This window comes from Triticum urartu, chromosome 4A (genome assembly GCF_056163025.1).
Source record: "Triticum urartu cultivar PI428250 chromosome 4A, HENAU_Tu73, whole genome shotgun sequence".
Lineage (NCBI taxonomy): Eukaryota > Viridiplantae > Streptophyta > Magnoliopsida > Poales > Poaceae > Triticum > Triticum urartu.
In genome coordinates, this window is record NC_141876.1 from 470,644,254 (window position 1) to 470,665,283 (window position 21,030).

The following is a 21,030-nucleotide window of genomic DNA, read 5'->3' on the forward strand; positions in this document are numbered from 1 at the left end:
TCACAAGACCGCGGGTGAGGCCGCGGGCGAGGCCGCCAGCGAGGGCGCGGGGAAGGCCACCGCGGGCGAGGCCGCCGCGGGCGAGGCCGCCGGCGAGGGCGCGGGGGGCGCCGAGGAGGCCTGCGCCGATGGTGGCGCAGGGGGCGTCGCAGGCGCCGAGAGGGGTGCAGCCCCGAAGGAAACCGGCCGGGGAGGAACTCGATCCAGGGCACGGGAGGCACCCTCAAAGCCAGGAGGCGGCCCGCGAGAAGCGCCCGAGCGGCCGTCACCAGGAGCGGGCAAGGCCGCAACATCCGAAGGTACCTGCTGAAATGGAAAAACCATCTCATCAAAGTAAACATGTCGGGAAGTGATGACCCGATGTGAGATAGGATCATAGCAGCGGTAGCCTTTGGTGTTGGGGGGGTAGCCAAGAAAAATACAGGCCACGGACCGTGGTGCGAGCTTATGAGAAGTAGTGGAAGCGATGCGAGGGTAGCACAAGCAACCGAAAATGCGAAGCTCGGTGTAGGAAGGTGGCGTGCCGAACAGAAGATGATGAGGAGCAAAATTCCCGCGAGTGCGACAGTGACGGATGTTGAGGAGTAGTGATGCGGTGGCGAGCGCGTCAGGCCAGAAACGTGGCGGCATGTTGGCGTGAAAGAGGAGGGTGCGAACGCAGTCATTAAGAGTGCGAAGCATGCGCTCAGCGCGGCCATTTTGTTGCGAAGTGTACGGGCAAGTGAGACGAAAAATCGTGCCGTGTGTGGCGAGAAGATTGCGGATTGCAAGATTATCGAACTCCTTCCCGTTGTCTGTTTGCAACGCATGAAGACCAAACTGCGTGGAGACATAGGAGTAGAATGCGGTGAGAGTGGCAACATAATCTGACTTTCGCCGCAACGGGAAGGTCCACACATAGTGCGAAAAATCATCAAGGATAACAAGATAATAGAGATAGCCCGTGTTACTTGCAACAGGAGAGGTCCAAACATCACTATGAATTAACTCAAAGGGGTATGAAGCAACATGCGAGGAAGTGCTAAAGGGTAAACGAGTATGTTTGCCGAGACGACAAGCATGACAAGTGTGATCATCGATCTTATTACACGTGGATGAAAAACTGTGAAGAATATGATGAAGGGTGGCAGGGTTGGGATGACCGAGACGAGCATGCCAAAGGTCCAATCCAGCGGAAAGCGCCATGGGTGCAGTGACGGAGGATGTGGAGGAGTGGACCGGGTAGAGATCGTCGGGGCTGTCACATCGGTGGAGCACCATCCGGGTACGGGCATCCTTAACAGAAAAGCCAAACATGTCAAATTCAACGGTGACAGGATTTTCACGTGTAAGAGAATGAACAGAAACAAGATTTTTAATGATGTCAGGTGAAACGAGTACGTTAGAAAGATGTAATGGAACGGAGTTAGAAGGAAAAGTAGCATGGCCGACATGAGTGATGGGCATGGAGGAACCGTCGCCCACGGTAATGCGAGCAGCAGTGTGAACATGGTGAGCGGTAAGAAGTTTACCGGGGTTGGCGGCCATGTGAGCTGTGGCTCCGGTGTCCATGTACCAGTCGCCACCGCCGGTGTACTGCTGTGGCGTGGGGGCGGTGTGGAGGGCCGCTAGCAGCGCGGGGTCCCATGGTGCCGGCGGGAGGGCCGGGGCCGACGGCAGAGGCTGTGGCGGCGGCGCCACGAGCCCACCGGCCGGAGGCAGCCCATAGGCCGCCGAGGGGCCGTAGAGCGGCGCCGGCGGATACGCCTGAGGGGCCGCGTACAAAGCCTGATGAGGGGCCGGGCGGGCGCCAAAAACACCGGGGACGGGGGCACGCGGTATGGGCATGGAGTATGCGTGAACAACCTCCGTCCAGTGGTTCTGGCCGGCCTGCCAGGGCGCCGGCAGGAGCGGGTGCTGCGGCTGGCGCGGCGCCCCACCATGGGCAGTTGGCTGCTGCTGCTGCTGCTTGCAGCCACCTCGGCCGCGACGCCCGCCCCGGCGCTGCTGCTGCTCGGCGGGGGGCGGCGGAGGGGCCTGCGGCGGCGCGGGATATGGGAACCCGGGCAGCGAATGCACGTGGAGGGGCCCCTGAGCGGGCCACGGGGGGGAGCCGGAGCAGTGGGCGGCGCACCGCCGCGGGTTCCGGCGGTGAGAGCCGTATGGGTGGCCCGGGCACGCAACATCCGCATCCTCTTCTCCTCTAGCTTCAGGTACGCGACGATCTTGGGGAATGTCGGGTTGGTGATGAGAGGGATGTTGGAGGCGGCGTTCCCAAAGTCTTCGTTCAGGCCGGCGATGAGAGTGCTGAGGAGGAGCTCGTCGGAGACCTTCTCGCCGAGGTCACAGAGCTCGTTGACAAGCTTCTTGAGGCGCATGCAATAATTGTCGACCGACGAGTCAAGCTGCTGGCACCCAAAAAACTCGCCGTGCAAGAAAACCTTGCGTTGGAGCGCGTTGTCGGTGAAGAGGCCGTTGAGCTTAGTCCAAATGGCGTTGTTGGGGAACATTGCAGAAAACAAAAATTTTCCTACGATTTCACCAAGATCCATCTAGGAGTTCATCTAGCAACGAGTGATCGGATTGCATCTACATACCTTTGTAGATCACGCGCGGAAGCGTTCAAAGAACGGGGATGAGGAAGGCGTACTCGACGTGATCCAAATCACCGGAGATCCTAGCGCCGAACGGACGGCACCTCCGCGTTCAACACACGTACGGTTAGCGTAACGTCTCCTTCTTCTTGATCCAGCAAGGGGGAAGGAGAGGTTGAGGGAGATGGCTCCAGCAGCAGCACGACGGCGTGGTGTTGATGGAGCTGCAGTACTCCGGCAGGGCTTCGCCAAGCACTATGGAGGAGGAGGAGGTGTTGGAGAGGGAGAAGGAGGCAACCAAAGGCATGGATGAAAAGCCCTCCTTCCCCCACTATATATAGGAGGGCCAAGGGGGGGGCGCCGGCCCTAGGAGATCCAATCTCCTAGGGGGGGCGGCGGCCAAGGGAGGTTTCCCTCCCCCCCAAGGCACCTAGGAGGTGCCTTCCCCTCCTAGGACTCTTCCCCCTTGAAACCCTAGGCGCATGGGCCTCTTGGGGCTGGTGCCCTTGGCCCATGTAGGCCAAGGCGCACCCCCTACAGCCCATGTGGCCCCCCGGGACAGGTGGCCCCACCCGGTGGACCCCCGGGACCCTTCCGGTGGTCCCGGTACAATACCGATGACCCCGAAACTTGTCCCGATGGCCGAAACAGGACTTCCCATATATAAATCTTTACCTCCGGACCATTCCGGAACTCCTCGTGACGTCCGGGATCTCATCCGGGACTCCGAAAAATATTCGGGTTACTGCATATACATATCCCTACAACCCTAGCGTCACCGAACCTTAAGTGTGTAGACCCTACGGGTTCGGGAGATATGTAGACATGACCGAGATCGCTCTCCGGCCAATAACCAACAGCGGGATCTGGATATCCATGTTGGCTCCCACATGCTCCTAGATGATCTCATCGGATGAACCACGATGTCGAGGATTCAAGCAACCCCGTATACAATTCCCTTGGTCAATCGGTATGTTACTTGCCCGAGATCCGATCGTCGGTATCCCAATACCTCGTTCAATCTCGTTACCGGCAAGTCACTTTACTCGTACTGTAATGCATGATCCCGTGACCAGACACTTGGTCACTTTGAGCTCATTATGATGATGCATTACCGAGTGGGCCCAGTGATACCTCTCCGTCATACGGAGTGACAAATCCCAGTCTTGATCCATGTCAACCCAACAGACACTTTCGGAGATACCCGTAGTATACCTTTATAGTCACCCAGTTACGTTGTGACGTTTGGCACACCCAAAGCACTCCTACGGTATCCGGGAGTTACACGATCTCATGGTCTAAGCAAAGGATACTTGACATTGGAAAACTCTAGCAAACGAACTATACAACCTTGTGCTATGTTTAGGATTGGGTCTTGTCCATCACATCATTCTCCTAATGATGTGATCTCGTTATCAATGACATCCAATGTCCATAGTCAGGAAACCATGACTATCTGTTGATCAACGAGCTAGTCAACTAGAGGCTTACTAGGGACATGTTGGTGTCTATTATTCACACATGTATTACGATTTCCGGATAACACAATTATAGCATGAATAAAGACAATTATCATGAACAAGGAAATATAATAATAATGCTTTTATTATTGCCTCTAGGGCATATTTCCAACAGTCTCCCACTTGCACTAGAGTCAATAATCTAGTTACATTGTGATGAATCGAACACCCATGGAATTCTGGTGTTGATCATGTTTTGCTCTAGGGAGAGGTTTAGTCAACGGATCTGCTACATTCAGGTCCGTATGTACTTTACAAATATCTATGTCTCCATTTTGAACATTTTCACGAATGGAGTTGAAGCGACGCTTGATGTGCCTTGTCTTCTTGTGAAACCTGGGCTCCTTGGCAAGTGCAATAGCTCCAGTGTTGTCACAGAAGAGCTTGATCGGCCCCGACGCATTGGGTATGACTCCTAGGTCGGTGATGAACTCCTTCACCCAAATTGCTTCATGCGCTGCCTCCGAGGCTGCCATGTACTCCGCTTTACATGTAGATCCCGCCACGACGCTCTGCTTGCAACTGCACCAGCTTACTGCCCCACCATTCAAAATATACATGTATCCGGTTTGAGACTTAGAGTCATCCAGATCTGTGTCGAAGCTAGCGTCGACGTAACCCTTTACGACGAGCTCTTCGTCACCTCCATAAACGAGAAACATTTCCTTAGTCCTTTTCAGGTACTTCAGGATATTCTTGACCGCTGTCCAGTGTTCCTTGCCGGGATTACTTTGGTACCTTCCTACCAAACTTACGGCAAGGTTTACATCAGGTCTGGTACACAGCATGGCATACATAATAGAACCTATGGCTGAGGCATAGGGGATGACACTCATCTCTTCTATATCTTTTGTCGTGGTCGGACATTGAGCTGAGCTCAATTTCACACCTTGCAACACAGGCAAGAACCCCTTCTTAGACTGATCCATATTGAACTTCTTCAATATCTTATCAAGGTATGTGCTTTGTGAAAGACCTATGAGGCGTCTTGATCTATCTCTATAGATCTTGATGCCTAATATATAAGCAGCTTCTCCAAGGTCCTTCATTGAAAAACTCTTATTCAAGTAGGCCTTGATGCTGTCCAAGAGTTCTATATCATTTCCCATCAAAAGTATGTCGTCTACATATAGTATGAGAAATGCTACAGAGCTCCCACTCACTTTCTTGTAAACACAGGCTTCTCTATAAGTCTGTGTAAACCCAAACGCTTTGATCATCTCATCAAAGCGAATGTTCCAACTCCGAGATGCTTGCACCAGCCCATAAATCGAGCGTTGGAGCTTGCACACCTTGTCAGCATTCTTAGGATCGACAAAACCTTCCGGTTGCATCATATACAATTCTTCCTTAAGGAAACCATTAAGGAATGCCGTTTTGACGTCCATTTGCCATATTTCATAATCATATAATGCGGCAATCGCTAACATGATTCGGATGGACTTCAGCTTCGCTACAGGTGAGAAAGTCTCATCGTAGTCAACCCCTTGAACTTGTCGATAACCCTTAGCGACAAGCCAAGCTTTATAGATGGTCACATTACCATCCGCGTCTGTCTTCTTCTTAAAGATCCATTTATTTTCTATGGCTCGCCGTTCAACGGGCAAGTCAGTCAAAGTCCATACTTCGTTTTCATACATGGATCTTATCTCGGATTTCATGGCTTCTAGCCATTTGTCGGAATCCGGGCCCGCCATCGCTTCTTCATAGTTTGAAGGTTCACCGTTGTCTAACAACATGATTTCCAAGACAGGGTTGCCGTACCACTCTGGTGCGGAACGTGTCCTTGTGGACCTTCGAATTTCAGTAGGAGCTTGATCAGAAGTATCTTGATCATGATCATTAACTTCCTCTCTAGTCGGTGCAGGCACCTCAGGAACATTTTCTTGAGTTGCGCCATTTTCCGGTTCAAGAGGTAATACTTCATCAAGTTCTACTTTCCTCCCACTTACTTCTTTCGAGAGAAACTCCTTCTCTAGAAAGGATCCATTCTTGGCAACAAATATCTTGCCTTCGGATCTGAGGTAGAAGGTATACCCAATAGTTTCTTTAGGGTATCCTATGAAGACGCATTTTTCCGACTTGGGTTCGAGCTTTTCAGGTTGAAGTTTCTTGACATAAGCATCGCATCCCCAAACTTTTAGAAACGACAGCTTAGGTTTCTTCCCAAACCATAATTCATACGGTGTCGTCTCAACGGATTTCGACAGAGCCCTATTTAAAGTGAATGCGGCAGTCTCTAAAGCATAGCCCCAAAAAGATAGTGGTAAATCGGTAAGAGACATCATAGATCGCACCATATCTAATAGAGTGCGATTACGACGTTCGGACACACCATTACGCCGAGGTGTTCCAGGCAGCGTGAGTTGTGAAACTATTCCATATTTCCTTAAGTGTGTGCCAAATTCGTGACTCAAGTATTCTCCTCCACGATCTGATCGCAAAAACTTGATTTTCCTGTCACGTTGATTTTCAACCTCACTCTGAAATTCCTTGAACTTTTCAAAGGTCTCAGACTTGTGTTTCATTAAGTAGATATACTCATATCTACTCAAGTCATCAGTGAGGGTGAGAACATAACGATAGCCACCGCGAGCCTCAACACTCATTGGACCGCACACATCAGTATGTATGATTTCCAATAAGTTGGTTGCTCGCTCCATTGTTCCTGAGAACGGAGTCTTGGTCATTTTACCCATGAGGCATGGTTCGCACGTGTCAAATGATTCATAATTAAGAGACTCTAAAAGTCCATCTGCATGGAGCTTCTTCATGCGTTTGACACCTATGTGACCAAGGCAGCAGTGCCACAAGTATGTGGGACTATCATTATCAACTTTACATCTTTTGGCATTCACACTATGAATATGTGTAGCATTACGCTCGAGATTCATTAAGAATAAACCATTCACCATCGGAGCATGACCATAAAACATATCTCTCATATAAATAGAACAACCATTATTCTCAGATTTAAATGAGTAGCCATCTCGAATTAAACGAGATCCTGATACAATGTTCATGCTCAAAGCTGGCACTAAATAACAATTATTAAGGTTTAATACTAATCCCGAAGGTAAATGTAGAGGTAGCGTGCCGACGGCGATCACATTGACCTTGGAACCATTCCCGACGCGCAACGTCACCTCGTCCTTTGCCAATCTCCGCTTATTCCGCAGCCCCTGCTTTGAGTTACAAATGTGAGCAACTGCACCGGTATCAAATACCCAGGAGCTACTACGGATACTGATAAGGTACACATCAATTACATGTATATCACATATACCTTTTGTTTTGCCGGCCTTCTTGTCCGCTAAGTATTTGGGGCAGTTCCGCTTCCAGTGACCACTTCCCTTGCAATAAAAGCACTCAGTCTCGGGCTTGGGTCCATTCTTTGGCTTCTTCCCAGCAGCTTGCTTGCCGGGCGTGGCAACTCCTTTGCCGTCCTTCTTGAAGTTCTTTTTACCCTTGCCCTTCTTGTACTTAGTGGTTTTATTAACCATCAACACTTGATGTTCCTTCTTGACTTCTACCTCTGCTGATTTCAGCATTGAAAATACCTCAGGAATGGTCTTTTCCATCCCCTACATATTGAAGTTCATCACAAAGCTCTTGTAGCTTGGTGGAAGCGACTGGAGGATTCTGTCAATGACCGCATCATCCGGGAGATTAACTCCCAGCTGAGTCAAGCGGTTATGTAACCCAGACATAGTGAGTATGTGCTCACTGACAGAACTATTTTCCTCCATCTTACAGCTAAAGAATTTGTCGGAGACTTCATATCTCTCGACCCGGGCATGAGCTTGGAAAACCATTTTCAGCTCTTCAAACATCTCATATGCTCCGTGTCTCTCAAAACGCTTTTGGAGCCCCGGCTCTAAGCTGTAAAGCATGCCACACTGAACGAGGGAGTAGTCATCAGCACGTGTCTGCCAAGCGTTCATAACGTCTTGGTTCTGTGGGACGGGTGGATCACCTAGCGGTGCTTGTAGGACATAATCTTTCTTGGCAGCTATGAGGATGATCCTCAGGTTCCGGACCCAGTCCGTGTAGTTGCTGCCATCGTCTTTCAGCTTGGTTTTCTCTAGGAACGCGTTGAAGTTGAGGACTACGTTGGCCATTTGATCTACAAGACATATTGTAAAGATTTTAGACTAAGTTCATGATAATTAAGTTCATCTAATCAAATTATTCAATGAACTCCCACTTAGATAGACATCCCTCCTGTAATCTAAGTATAACATGATCCGAGTTAACTAGGTCGTGTCCGATCATCACGTGAGACGGACTAGTCAACATCGGTGAACATCTTCATGTTGATCGTATCTTCTATACGACTCATGCTCGACCTTTCGGTCTTCTGTGTTCCGAGGCCATGTCTGTACATGCTAGGCTCGTCAAGTCAACCTAAGTGTTTTGCATGTGTAAATCTGTCTTACACCCGTTGTATGTGAACGTTAGAATCTATCACACCCGATCATCACGTGGTGCTTCGAAACAACGAACTGTCGCAATGGTGCACAGTTAGGGGGAACACTTTCTTGAAATTATTATGAGGGATCATCTTATTTACTACCGTCATTCTAAGTAAACAAGATGCAAAAACATGATAAACATCACATGCAATCAAATAATAATAGTGACATGATATGGCCAATATCACATAGCTCCTTTGATCTCCATCTTGGGGCTCCATGATCATCTTGTCACCGGCATGACACCATGATCTCCATCATCATGATCTCCATCATCGTGTCTCCATGAAGTTGCTCGCCAACTATTACTTCTACTACTATGGCTAACGCGTTTAGCAATAAAGTAAAGTAATTTACATGGCGTTTCTCAATGACACGCAGGTCATACAAAAAATATGGACAACTCCTATGGCTCCTGCCGGTTGTCATACTCATCGACATGCAAGTCGTGATTCCTATTACAATAGCATGAACATCTCATACATCACATATAGATCATTCATCATTCATCACAACTTTGGCCATATCATATCACAAAGCACTTGCTGCAAAAGCAAGTTAGACGTCCTCTAATTGTTGTTGCAAGTTTTACGTGGCTGAAGTAGGGTTCTAGCAAGAACGTTTTCTTACCTACGTGAAAGCCACAACGTGATTTGTCAACTTCTATTTACCCTTCATAAGGACCCTTTTCATCGAATCCGCTCCAACTAAAGTAGGAGAGACAGACACCCGCCAGCCACCTTATGCAACTTGTGCATGTTAGTCGGTGGAACCGGTCTCACGTAAGCGTACGTGTAAGGTTGGTCCGGGCCACTTCATCCCACAATACCGTTGAAGCAAGATAAGACTAGTAGCGACAAGAAAGTTGACAACATCAACGCCCACAACAAATTGTGTTCTACTCGTGCAAGAGAACTACGCATAGACCTAGCTCATGATGCCACTGTCGGGGAACGTTGCAGAAAACAAAAATTTTCCTACGATTTCACCAAGATCCATCTAGGAGTTCATCTAGCAACGAGTGATCGGATTGCATCTACATACCTTTGTAGATCACGCGCGGAAGCATTCAAAGAACGGGGATGAGGAAGGCGTACTCGACGTGATCCAAATCACGGAGATCCTAGCGCCGAACGGACGGCACCTCCGCGTTCAACACACGTACAGTAAGCGTAACGTCTCCTTCTTCTTGATCCAGCAAGGGGGAAGGAGAGGTTGAGGGAGATGGCTCCAGCAGCAGCACGACGGCGTGGTGTTGATGGAGCTGCAGTACTCCGGCAGGGCTTCGCCAAGCACTATGGAGGAGGAGGAGGTGTTGGAGAGGGAGAAGGAGGCAACCAAAGGCATGGATGAAAAGCCCTCCTTCCCCCACTATATATAGGAGGGCCAGGGGGGCGCCGGCCCTAGGAGATCCAATCTCCTAGGGGGGGCGGCCAAGGGAGGTTTCCCTCCCCCCCCAAGGCACCTAGGAGGTGCCTTCCCCTCCTAGGACTCTTCCCCCTTGAAACCCTAGGCGCATGGGCCTCTTGGGGCTGGTGCCCTTGGCCCATGTAGGCCAAGGCGCACCCCCTACAGCCCATGTGGCCCCCCGGGACAGGTGGCCCCACCCGGTGGACCCCCGGGACCCTTCCGGTGGTCCCGGTACAATACCGATGACCCCGAAACTTGTCCCGATGGCCGAAACAGGACTTCCCATATATAAATCTTTACCTCCGGACCATTCCGGAACTCCTCGTGACGTCTGGGATCTCATCCGGGACTCCGAACAACATTCGGGTTACTGCATATACATATCCCTATAACCCTAGCGTCACCGAACCTTAAGTGTGTAGACCCTACGGGTTCGGGAGATATGTAGACATGATCGAGATCGCTCTCCGGCCAATAACCAACAGCGGGATCTGGATACCCATGTTGGCTCCCACATGCTCCTCGATGATCTCATCAGATGAACCACGATGTCGAGGATTCAAGCAACCCCGTATACAATTCCCTTTGTCAATCGGTATGTTACTTGCCCGAGATCCGATCGTCGGTATCCCAATACCTCGTTCAATCTCGTTACCGGCAAGTCACTTTACTCGTACCGTAATGCATGATCCCGTGACCAGACACTTGGTCACTTTGAGCTCATTATGAGATCATCGAGGGCCCAGTGATACCTCTCCGTCATACGGAGTGACAAATCCCAGTCTTGATCCGTGTCAACCCAACAGACACTTTCGGAGATACCCGTAGTATACCTTTATAGTCACCCAGTTACGTTGTGACGTTTGGCACACCCAAAGCACTCCTACGGTATCCGGGAGTTACATGATCTCATGGTCTAAGGAAAGGATACTTGACATTGGAAAACTCTAGTAAACGAACTATACGACCTTGTGCTATGTTTAGGATTGGGTCTTGTCCATCACATCATTCTCCTAATGATGTGATCTCGTTATCAATGACATCCAATGTCCATAGTCAGGAAACCATGACTATCTGTTGATCAACGAGCTAGTCAACTAGAGGCTTACTAGGGACATGTTGGTGTCTATTATTCACACATGTATTACGATTTCCGGATAACACAATTATAGCATGAATAAAGACAATTATCATGAACAAGGAAATATAATAATAATGCTTTTATTATTGCCTCTAGGGCATATTTCCAACAGGCGTGAGCGTCATCATCGGCGGAGACCACCGTGTGGAAGAGGTCCTTCGAGATGGTGGTGTAGAACCAGCGGATCAGAGTGGCGTCGATGGACGTCCACTCCTCATCGTTCTCCATGAAGCGGGAGTCCACGGAGCCACCGATGTGATCCCGGAGATTGTACTCACAGAACACAAGGGAGAAGTACGTCTTCCAGGCATAGTAGGTGGAGGTGAGTTGATCGAGGACGACGGGAACCCGAGCGAGGATATTGAGATCACGGATGACGACGGGATCGGGGCCGTCGAAGGGGTTGGTGCGGCGGCTGCGGGTGGTACCGGTGGAACCGGGGGAGGCCATGGCCGAGAGGGAAGGGCGGCGGCGCGGCGGGAGGGATGGCGATGCGGCGCGGGTGGCGGCGCTGCGGGTGCAGGCGGAAGCGCGAGGCGGCGGCACACAGGGGGGCGGCGGCGCGGCGACGAGGAGACGCGGCGGCGGCGGCGGCGGCGATGGGATCGCGGCGGCGGCAGGAGTTAGGGTTAGGATCGTAGGTATGATACCATGTTGGAAATGAATATTTTGACAATGCAACTTGATGTATTGATCGGTGCATAGCGCACGTATATATGGAGTACAAGGTGGGCCACAACCTCAACTATACAATGACTAGGAGGTGGGCCGGACTATACAATATACATGCACAAACCATATATTCAACAGATACCACATGGGAGGGCGAGCACCAAACTGAACACCGACGGGAGCTATGTCCCGGCGACAGGCGCAGCAGGTGGAAGGATGATCCTCCGTGATGATCTTGGGCAGATCATCTTCACGGCATGCAGGGAGCTCCGAGCATGTGATAACGCCCTTGTAGCTGAACTTGGGGCGTGTAAGGAGGGGCTGGACTTGGCGTTGCACAGGACCGACCGGCCGATTGTCGTCGAGATGGACTCTTTGGAGGCGGTGGCCATGTGCACGGCCGTTTCGATTGATCGCTCTGTCCATCACAACCTCATGCAGGATATCAAAAGACTGGCAATGACGGAGGGACGGAAGGTCCATTTTTCTCATTGTAGTCGTTCTCAGAATAAAGTGAGTCATGAACTTGCGTTTTATGATCGTCGCACCCCCGTATTGCTGTATGGTTTCATTCAGGAACGGATGCCGTTGTAAACTTGGTGATGGCTGAATTGCCACATTGAGTAATGAGAATTTCTATTTCCCGCAACAAAAAAATGCTGTGCTGAATAGGCCACACCGGTGCAATCACTATGAGTGAGTGGACTTGCAAGGTCGAACGAACTTGAGTATCATTCTCCTTCTCTGTGACATGGAAGTCTGGTCCGGTCTAAATTTTTCCAAGAAACCAAATGAATCACATGGGCGCAGGCGGAGCGGAGGGGAGGAGAAAAGCCTTGTCGTTCATTAATGAGGCGACTGGCCTGGCCTGGCCCCACGCCACGGCTGCTCCCACCACCCTCGCCCGGAGGCAGCAATGATAGATCCTCCAACCAGGCAGGCAGGCAGAGAAGAATGACACCGCTACCCAAAGCAGCCAGCCAAGCCAAAGCCAACCCCAGTCCTAGCCGCTAGCCACAACGAACGAACTCAGACCCAGCCAGCCTCGTGGCTCCGGTTGGACTGGCCGGTACCGTTGCCGGACGCTCCTGATGGGGAACTGCGCCGGCGTGCAGGGGAACGCCGAGATCAACCCGACCTTCAGTGCTCCCAACACCTCAGGTGCGCCACCACTCTACTCCGCCTCGCCTCGCCTCGCTTTTGGCTGGTTGCATCAGCTTTCCAGGCCGCGTTCCGGTCTGAGCGAGTAGATAGCTTTGTGTGCTCTGCTTCTCGACTTCTTCTCTAGTGATTTGGTCCTGTTAGTTATTCGGAGTAGGAATGAGCGTTTCTTGATTCTTCTTCTGCTGCACTGTTTGGAACAAGAGTCCAACTTGGGCTGGTTGATTTTGCACGGTCTAGTTTTCCGCTTTGGGCTTCATAGACGGCCAGGGCCAGCAGTGGGCAAAATTGCACGATTTTACCAAGCGTGAGGCGCATATGGTTTTGCCCAAACAAAACAAGTAGGGCGAATTTTGCTCCCAGAATGGCAGCGGGATTGATATCTTCAAGATAGCGTGAGTAACCGCGGCCGCTTGCTTTGCAATCCAGGTAACAATTCCAAGAGCAGCAACAGCAGCAATGCGACTGATACAAGCACTTTTGGCAAGAGTTCTTCGTCGTCGGTGCCGCCGACTCCTCGGACCGAGAAGGAGATCTTGCAGTCGTCCAACCTCCGCAAGTTCACCTTCAGTGAACTGAGAAGCTCCACAAGGAACTTCCGGACTGACAGCCTGCTCGGGGAGGGGGGCTTTGGCTCCGTCTTCAAGGGGTGGATCGACGAGCGCACGTTTACGCCGGTCAAGCCCGGCACCGGGATGATCGTCGCCGTGAAGAAGCTCAAGCTGGACAGTTTCCAGGGGCACAAAGAATGGCTGGTTGGTCCCTGGCCTTGTCGCACTTCTTCTTGTGCCTGTTTGAGCTGAAGGTTTTGTGGTTTGAATCTGTTTCTGCAAAAAAATACCTTGCAGGCTGAGGTCAATTACCTGGGGCAGCTATCACACCCCAATCTTGTGAAGCTCATCGGGTATTGCTTGGAGGACGAGCAGCGGCTTCTCGTCTACGAATTCATGCCGAAGGGTAGCTTGGAGCACCATCTTTTCAGGAGTGAGTTTCTCAAATATTATCTTGCGTGCTATACTCATTGTGCAAGAAATGTTCCATTCGTGCTGTTGGAAATGGCCAAATGGGTGAGTGACAGTGCAATGGTACTGCAGGAGCTCCACATTTCCAGCCCCTCTCATGGAGTTTACGGATGAAGGTTGCTCTTGAGGCTGCCAGGGGACTTGCGTTCCTGCATAGCGATGAAGCTAAAGTTATATACCGTGATTTCAAGACCTCCAATGTTCTTCTTGACTCGGTGGGCGCATGCAAATTCAGTCTCTTATGTATACACTAAGTGAAAGTACAATGAGCTCTGGTCTAAAGATTTGCTTTTCTTGTCCTTCTTTGACTGCATACAGGAATATAATGCAAAACTCTCTGATTTTGGCTTGGCAAAAGATGGCCCGAGTGGCGATAAAAGTCATGTTTCTACTAGGGTCATGGGGACTCAAGGATATGCTGCCCCTGAATATCTCGCAACAGGTAATCTTTCTAACATGCCTTACCAGCTATCTGTTACAACCATATTGTTCCTCTACTATTTTCATGCATCTTAGTGACATGGATCAAAGGGGACCTTCATTGACTGTTCATGAAAAGGGCAAATGAAGTTCTATTCTTTTCTAGCATTATATCTTCTTAAGATGGTTGTGGTTCAATGTTCAAGACAGCATTGCTGGCAAGTTGCAGTTACTGTAGTTTCTATTGATGCAATGCACTCCTAACAGGATTGAAGGAAAATAATCTTTGTAGCAAGACATTGATGCTTCATGGCGTGCATGCCATATCCTTTTTAAGAGACATAACCAACTAACACTAGTGTATCTGTCGGATTCACTTGGTTTTATATGTCATGGTTCTTCGTTGTGCTTAGATGCGCCTTTTATTTAAAGGGGTGTGATTCTCCTACATCAGTGAGGGTGCATAAGATAATCATTTAGCAGCAAAGTGACTCACCAGGCAAGAGCCAGGAAGCAGAGCATGTCTGAACAATCCATTTTAGATTGACGATTGTTGTTCCAGTCATGTGATGCCTATGATTACCAATTTTTTTAAATCTTAAAAGATTTATGGGGGATGATGTATGACACCCTGTAAAAGGCAAACCATTGAGGCAAGCCATCATGCTAGTTGAAAACTTGAACCGGTACTTTATGCTTTCCACACCTTTGGTTAGTGGAAGAAGGATGACTAGATACTCAGCTGGTTAGTTAAACACTTAACACTACGTCTTGGTTCCACGTTCAAGTTAGCACACTAATTCCTCTGATCACTATAAATTGCCCCATCTTGTTCTATAATCCAATATGCACATGCTGTGATGGTAAAAAGTCAATGATGATTTACTCGCGTACAACTGACTGTGGCTAGTTAATACTCCCTCCGTCCGTAATTACTTGTCGCTAAGAGGATTATCAATGATGATTCGGGACAGAGATAGTATCAATGATGATTTGCATGTGTATGACTCATCTTGGGTAGTTAATAGTTACATCTTCAATGCACTAATGTCAGCACACGAATTCTTCTTGTTCCTATAATTAAATTGCCTCGTCTTAGTTAAACACTTAACACTACGTCTTGGTTCCACATTCAAGTTAGCACACAAATTCCTCTGATCACTATAAATTGCACCATCTTGTTCTCTAATCCGATATGCACATGCTGTAATAGTAAAAAGTCAATGACGATTTGTATGACTGATTGTGGCTAGTTAATACTCCCTCCGTTCCTAAATATTTGTCTTTCTAGAGATTTCAAATGGTCACCACATACGGATGTATATAGACATATTTTGAAGTATAGATTCACTCATTTCGCTAGGAACGGAGGGAGTAGTTCTCAATGATGATTTGCATGTGTATGACTGATTTTGGCTAGTTAATAGTTACAGCTTCGATGCACTCATGTAAGCACACAAATTCTTCTGGTCGCTATAATTAAATTGCTTCATCATGTTCTTTACTCTAAATTTGTGCACATGTTGTAATGGTGAAAGTCAATGATGGTTTGCATGCACCTGACTGGTACAAACTTACATGATTTTTCTCCATATTATATGCAGGCCACTTGACCACGAAGAGCGATGTCTACACCTATGGTGTTGTTCTTCTAGAGTTGCTGACCGGGCAACGAGCTCTGGACAAGAACCGCCCGCCTGGACAGCATAACCTGGTGGAGTGGGCAAGACCTTACATCAACAGCAAGAGGAGGGTCATCCATGTCCTGGACCCACGATTGGGGTCGCAATATTCGCTCCCTGCGGCGCAGAAGGCAGCGGCGCTTGCGATGCAGTGCCTGTCAATGGACGCCCGGTGCAGGCCGGACATGGATCAGGTCGTGAACGCGCTGGAAAAGCTTCCGGAGGTGAAGAAAACATACAAGTAGGGAGGGTTGCTGGGTTCCATGTGTACTCCTTTACCTCTCTGGAGCATCGCCTACTCCTTGTAAGCAACACTTCAGGGAGTAGAAACAGTGAAGAGAAGCCGGACTTGAGGGGAAGACTAGCCTTTGAATCTGTCAAGAGAATGTAGAATATATATCGTCATGTGTACAGCTAGCTGTTAGACTGTTGTTACTTTGCTGTCAGCCTGACGCCTGTTTTATATATTTGCAGTACACCGGCTTTGTAAAACAAGTTGGGAAACAGTTGTGTCTTGGTCTTGAAGCATTCTCACTCAGTGCGTGTTTATGCTGAGAGCCATGTCAGAGAAACTCTTACTCTGCACGAGAAATGAAACAAATTAAGTTGTTAGTTTGTCGCCTTAGTGCGTAGACGCACCTCCAGTTTCTGTCATTCGAAACCATAAAGAATACCAGAACCAGAAACAAAGATCATTATGAGTGAATAAAAAGAGTCCTTTATATAAAAAAAAGGAGTATTCACATTGCTTTGATGATAATATTTCATTGCAAGACATGAGTTAACAGCAGATAAGCCATATGATATAAGCAATAGAAACCCAAAACCTAGCCAAACAACACCCATATAGTGTTCCCTTTCTCCTCTATAAAATTACGAATCCAAAGCAACACTGGTGAGGTTGCAAAGCACAAACAGCTACATGTGCAAGAGTTGAGAATTGGAGAATTTTAGGCAGACTACTGAAGAAAATGATCATCGCTTGAATAAATAGCGGCACAGAATCGAAAAACAGGTTTTACAAGTGTTTACATTCAGAGGAGGCTGGAACTAAGCTTCTACAGAAATTTACTTTAAGCTTTCCACGGAAAGATAAGACCAGGTGAAGTGAGGCCAAAATGGCTGACTGTTCAACCAAGCCATCTTTAGAATCTGCGCCCGCCAGAGTTATAAGCACGACCGCCAGGGTATTGATGACCACGGTGCTCAAAACCATGATCGCGACCTTGGCCCCCACCATGGAACTCTGGGTAATCTGGCCGCTCCCCAAAGGATTCATACTGACCAGATGCATAACGATGAGCCTCTCCATAAGAACTTCCAGAGGGAGCAGCAGCAGGAGGAGGCGTGGCTGCAGCTGTTGGAGGATAGCCACGTGGTTCCCTAGGCACAACATTATTTGCATAATTGCTTATGCTGGCCTTTTGGTATTGCTGTTGGCGTTCCAGAGACTCTTTGCGCAGGAATTCTTCTCGATAGGCTGTCTGCCGAGCTCGAAGTGCCAATAGTTTCTCATGATACTGTGCATTTATTTCGTTCAATCTCTGCACACAGACATGAGAACCATGTAAAACAGCAGTTGTCTTTGATAGATATTAATAGTGTATGATGCTAGTTTAAAAAGAAAACTCTATGATTCAGAGACAGTGCTGCAACATTATCAACAGTATGATGTCATGCTGTAATTGGGGCAACATTGACAAGTATGATTGTAGTTGAGGCAACATTACTGCAACAAGTTCCATTGTTTAGATCTTTAAAAGTTGCCATAGAAAAGGCATATAAAAGATGATTTAAAAGTTGTCATAGGAAAGGCATATATACAAGGATCCACCATATGCTGTGGGGTGTGCAATTTTAACACAGGCACAAAAATCTTCAGAGTGACTCAATTCCTTAATCAACACCAAGCACTAAGATAAATCTAAGCTTACTAAGGGCATCTCCAACGCCGTCCCCCAAATCGGCCTCGCTATCCGTCCGCAGACACGGAAGCAGACATCCAACCATGTGCCCTAAACGTCCGCACGCATTTTAAACGAAAATTGAACCAAACGGACAAATTTCATGGAACCAGATAAAAGTTGAATATGATTTACATAAACCGGACGATATTTTGTCCGTTTAACTATTTTTTTTAAACCTAAACTAACCTACGGGAGGTACCGGAAGGTGACCTCATACGCATGGCCGTCCTAGCCGGCTGGGCAGCCGTCGTCGTCCGCTCCGTCGCTGCTGCTGTGGAGGAGTGGAGAGGGTTTGCGGCGAGGAGGCGCTGGAACACTACTTAAATAGGCTGGGCAGGCAGAGCGACGCCGCTTCAATGCAGCGCAGTGGCCAGAGTAGGCTTCCCGGACGTTTGCGGGCGTTTAAGGGCAGAGCGTTGGAGATGCCCTAATAGAGTAAACCAATGGAAACATGATAAGCTATAGATGCGCAAGGGGGGAGAACCCCATTTCAATATCTAAGTATCACAAGTTTTTCTTGGTATTAAATCCTATATTGGTTGCTCGAGCTTGCATGTTCTCTGCAGTTACATTGCAAGATGTGGGTTGTTCACGTCCGATGACTAATATGGATTAATGTGGGTGTGTACTAGACTACTGGTATTGGCATGCAAAATGAGAATGTACATAGAAATTGACAAGTCTATGCACATAACTGAGAACAAGGGGAGAAGACATCTATAGTTTTTAAGTAGCAACACAAAACTAGATGTTTCCCAACATCTACCTGTGGGATTGTTACTCAAAAGGCTAATCATACCACAATTGACTAACAGGACCAAACAGAAACTCAATAAGCAAAAGGCATATGATATTAAATCCTTCCATAAAATGGATAAGTACTTCCTGTCAATAATAGGACATATCAATGACATAAAATGGATAAGTACTTCCTGTCAATAGTAGGACATATCAATGACTGATATCAGGAAGGTAAAAAACGATCTGCAAGTCCAGTTAATCTACTTTTGGCAGGTAGGAAGGACAAGGCAGAATCATGCAATATATTTGAACATACCTCCCTGTGCCTAGTATTTTCAGCATCCTCTGCATCATTTAGTTCCTTGGATAGGACCACGATGTCTTCACGAAAACTCTGCTCTAGACTTTCAAATGTACGAGGAAGATTATAGTCATCGCGCCTTGCTTCAATCTTATCGGTACGAGGCTGGTCCCTCAATTCCTTTCTTGGTTGCTTTTCTAGACCAACCTTCAGATCAGATTGTTGTCCATCATAAAAGGATCGTTTACCCTCAGCACTTTGACCTACATCAGGATCCGTCAGTGCAAAAGCACAGAAGTGTAACCAAGATGCAAAACATAACATTTTCTAGCACATTCTCACACATACTACCAGTTTACCATGCTAGCTACACAACCACTAATATGTCCAAAATTTCTTGGAAAAATGCTAATCTGTCCAAAGTGTAGGGCGCACATATAAACTAGTTATGCCACCAAAAAAGTTGACATCTTAGATTTTTCAACAAATTGAAACAGGCGTGTGGGTACATACTACATACCATCATTATATGCATATGGTGAAATCTGATTCTGGATGTTCGGCCCACCTCTGTCCCATTGGCTCTGTCTCACCTTCTGGGTGGTATACTGGTTCTCCCCAGCAGCTTGCCCAGGATCTCTTCCAGGGTAACTATTATCAGGTAGTTGTTGAACCCTTTGCTGAGCCTGGTAGTGATGCAACTGGGAAGACACCATGGAATTGATGTTAGGATCCCCGTATTGCCCCTGTCCCTGTCCCTGTCCCTGTCCCTGCCGCCTCATTCTAACCTGAATGTGCAAGATACAAAAGCAACAACGTTGGTAACAAATTGTGAAAATTATTCTAAGATTGAACAGCCAAATTATCAATCTAGGCCAAATGAATGCATCATCAGGTAAGGTTTTACCATGCCAAACTACCATATTATGATTCCGTAACAACGTTTACACATAGGTATGCAACTTTATAACGCCAACAAAATCAGCAAATACTACCACAATAAGGCTTAAACCTATATTAACATTGTCGTCATGAACAAACACCATCAAACCGGCAACACAGGGCGCAAATTTCGAGTGTAAAAAGCTTCTCGGTGCCACAGATCTCGGCGCTGTCCCCAGCTTTCACTCGAGAGCACCGAAGCAACAGACCGCTGCTAGCAGTTGAGAACGGGGACATGATTACAAACGGTCCAGTCTCAGTCCCGCGCCACCGAAAAGAAATTCATGTTTTTTTTTTGCGGGAAGAAAAGAAATTCATGTTAGCAGCCACGCTAGGTCGAGAAACCCTAATTTCGCAGCGATCAGATACACGCGCAGGCGCAGCACCGCAGGTCGCCTGATTTCCCCCGTCTGCTAGGGTAGGCGGATAAAAAGAAAGAGAAAGGAGACCTAAGAAAGCCAGCATAACCAAGAGCCCGCCTTGCGGCTTACCTCGGCAGCGGCAGCGGCGATAGAGGAAGCCACGAAGGCGGTGGCGGTGGCGCTCACGGCGGCGTGGGAGATGGTGGGTGGGGTGGGGGACGGTGGGGAGGGACTGGGAGCCGAGCCGGAAGCCAGGCAAGCGCACGCTGCGGCGGCCCAATCCTCAATATGTCTAGGCCGTAGCCTGTGAAGTGTGAACCTGTAATATAACGCTAGCAAAAGGGCCCGTGCGTTATAACAGAAGAAAAAAATCATAATCTTTAATGGCTATGTTCATTGTCTCAAAACAAATATGGCCATGTTCACATTTTGCTGCATCACCGATACTCAGTACCACTCTCAATTTTCTGAAATCATGAGCATTTTTTCTAAACTCATGAACATTTGAAATCATGAACATTTTTCAAATTTATGAACACGTTTACAAATTTTCAAACATTTCCAAAAAAGAACAGTTTCTGAATTCATGAACATTTTACACTATCTGCAAATATTTTTTAAAAACTGTGGAAATTTTTTAA

General features: G+C 48.2%; 3 protein-coding genes across 4 annotated transcripts; 1 reads left to right on the forward strand and 2 right to left on the reverse strand.

Moving 5' to 3' along the window:
* Positions 1-11,569, reverse strand: LOC147976204 (uncharacterized). Its single transcript, XM_087520775.1, has 4 exons — positions 11,210-11,569; positions 2,139-2,459; positions 1,219-2,016; positions 1-303 (listed from the first exon to the last, which is right to left on the reverse strand). The coding sequence occupies exons 1-4, from the start codon at positions 11,567-11,569 to the stop codon at positions 1-3; spliced, it is 1,782 nt and encodes a 593-aa protein (XP_087376901.1).
* A 1,095-nt stretch (positions 11,570-12,664) lies between these two features.
* LOC125552144 (receptor-like cytoplasmic kinase 176) lies at positions 12,665-16,688 on the forward strand. The gene is made up of 6 exons (XM_048715628.1): positions 12,665-12,952; positions 13,382-13,707; positions 13,801-13,936; positions 14,047-14,189; positions 14,293-14,416; positions 15,999-16,688. Exons 1-6 carry the CDS (start codon positions 12,883-12,885, stop codon positions 16,319-16,321), a joined length of 1,122 nt encoding a protein of 373 aa, XP_048571585.1. The 5' UTR covers positions 12,665-12,882; the 3' UTR covers positions 16,322-16,688.
* A 216-nt stretch (positions 16,689-16,904) lies between these two features.
* LOC125552145 (ubiquitin carboxyl-terminal hydrolase) lies at positions 16,905-20,651 on the reverse strand. Of its 2 annotated transcripts, XM_048715629.2 has the most exons (4): positions 20,519-20,651; positions 19,606-19,873; positions 19,101-19,348; positions 16,905-17,620 (listed from the first exon to the last, which is right to left on the reverse strand). In XM_048715629.2, exons 2-4 carry the CDS (start codon positions 19,865-19,867, stop codon positions 17,222-17,224), a joined length of 909 nt encoding a protein of 302 aa, XP_048571586.1. In that variant the 5' UTR covers positions 19,868-19,873; positions 20,519-20,651; the 3' UTR covers positions 16,905-17,221. The 2 variants fall into 2 exon arrangements, with proteins under 2 accessions (XP_048571586.1, XP_087374736.1); XM_087518610.1 differs by lacking the exon at positions 20,519-20,651 and having other exon boundaries at positions 19,606-20,023.
* Between the last annotated feature and the right edge of the window lie 379 nt (positions 20,652-21,030).

What these genes read in the sequence shown, in the direction of transcription:
- LOC147976204 (XM_087520775.1), bottom strand. Translation starts at nt 11,569, where the DNA reads ATGGCCTCCCCCGGTTCCACCGGTACCACCCGCAGCCGCCGCACCAAC. An exon ending in GTGCCCGGGCCACCCATACG is followed by an intron (nt 2,017 to 2,138) that starts GCTCTCACCGCC and finishes GCGCCGCCGCAG; the next exon opens with GCCCCTCCGCCGCCCCCCGC. An exon ending in GCCCCGACGATCTCTACCCG is followed by an intron (nt 304 to 1,218) that starts GTCCACTCCTCC and finishes CCATTTCAGCAG; the next exon opens with GTACCTTCGGATGTTGCGGC.
- LOC125552145 (XM_087518610.1), bottom strand. Translation starts at nt 20,008, where the DNA reads ATGGTAGTTTGGCATGGTAAAACCTTACCTGATGATGCATTCATTTGG. An exon ending in ACCATATGCATATAATGATG is followed by an intron (nt 19,349 to 19,605) that starts GTATGTAGTATG and finishes ATCCTGATGTAG; the next exon opens with GTCAAAGTGCTGAGGGTAAA. An exon ending in AAAATACTAGGCACAGGGAG is followed by an intron (nt 17,621 to 19,100) that starts GTATGTTCAAAT and finishes GTCTGTGTGCAG; the next exon opens with AGATTGAACGAAATAAATGC.
- LOC125552144 (XM_048715628.1), top strand. Translation starts at nt 12,883, where the DNA reads ATGGGGAACTGCGCCGGCGTGCAGGGGAACGCCGAGATCAACCCGACC. An exon ending in GGAGCACCATCTTTTCAGGA is followed by an intron (nt 13,937 to 14,046) that starts GTGAGTTTCTCA and finishes ATGGTACTGCAG; the next exon opens with GAGCTCCACATTTCCAGCCC. An exon ending in CCAATGTTCTTCTTGACTCG is followed by an intron (nt 14,190 to 14,292) that starts GTGGGCGCATGC and finishes GACTGCATACAG; the next exon opens with GAATATAATGCAAAACTCTC.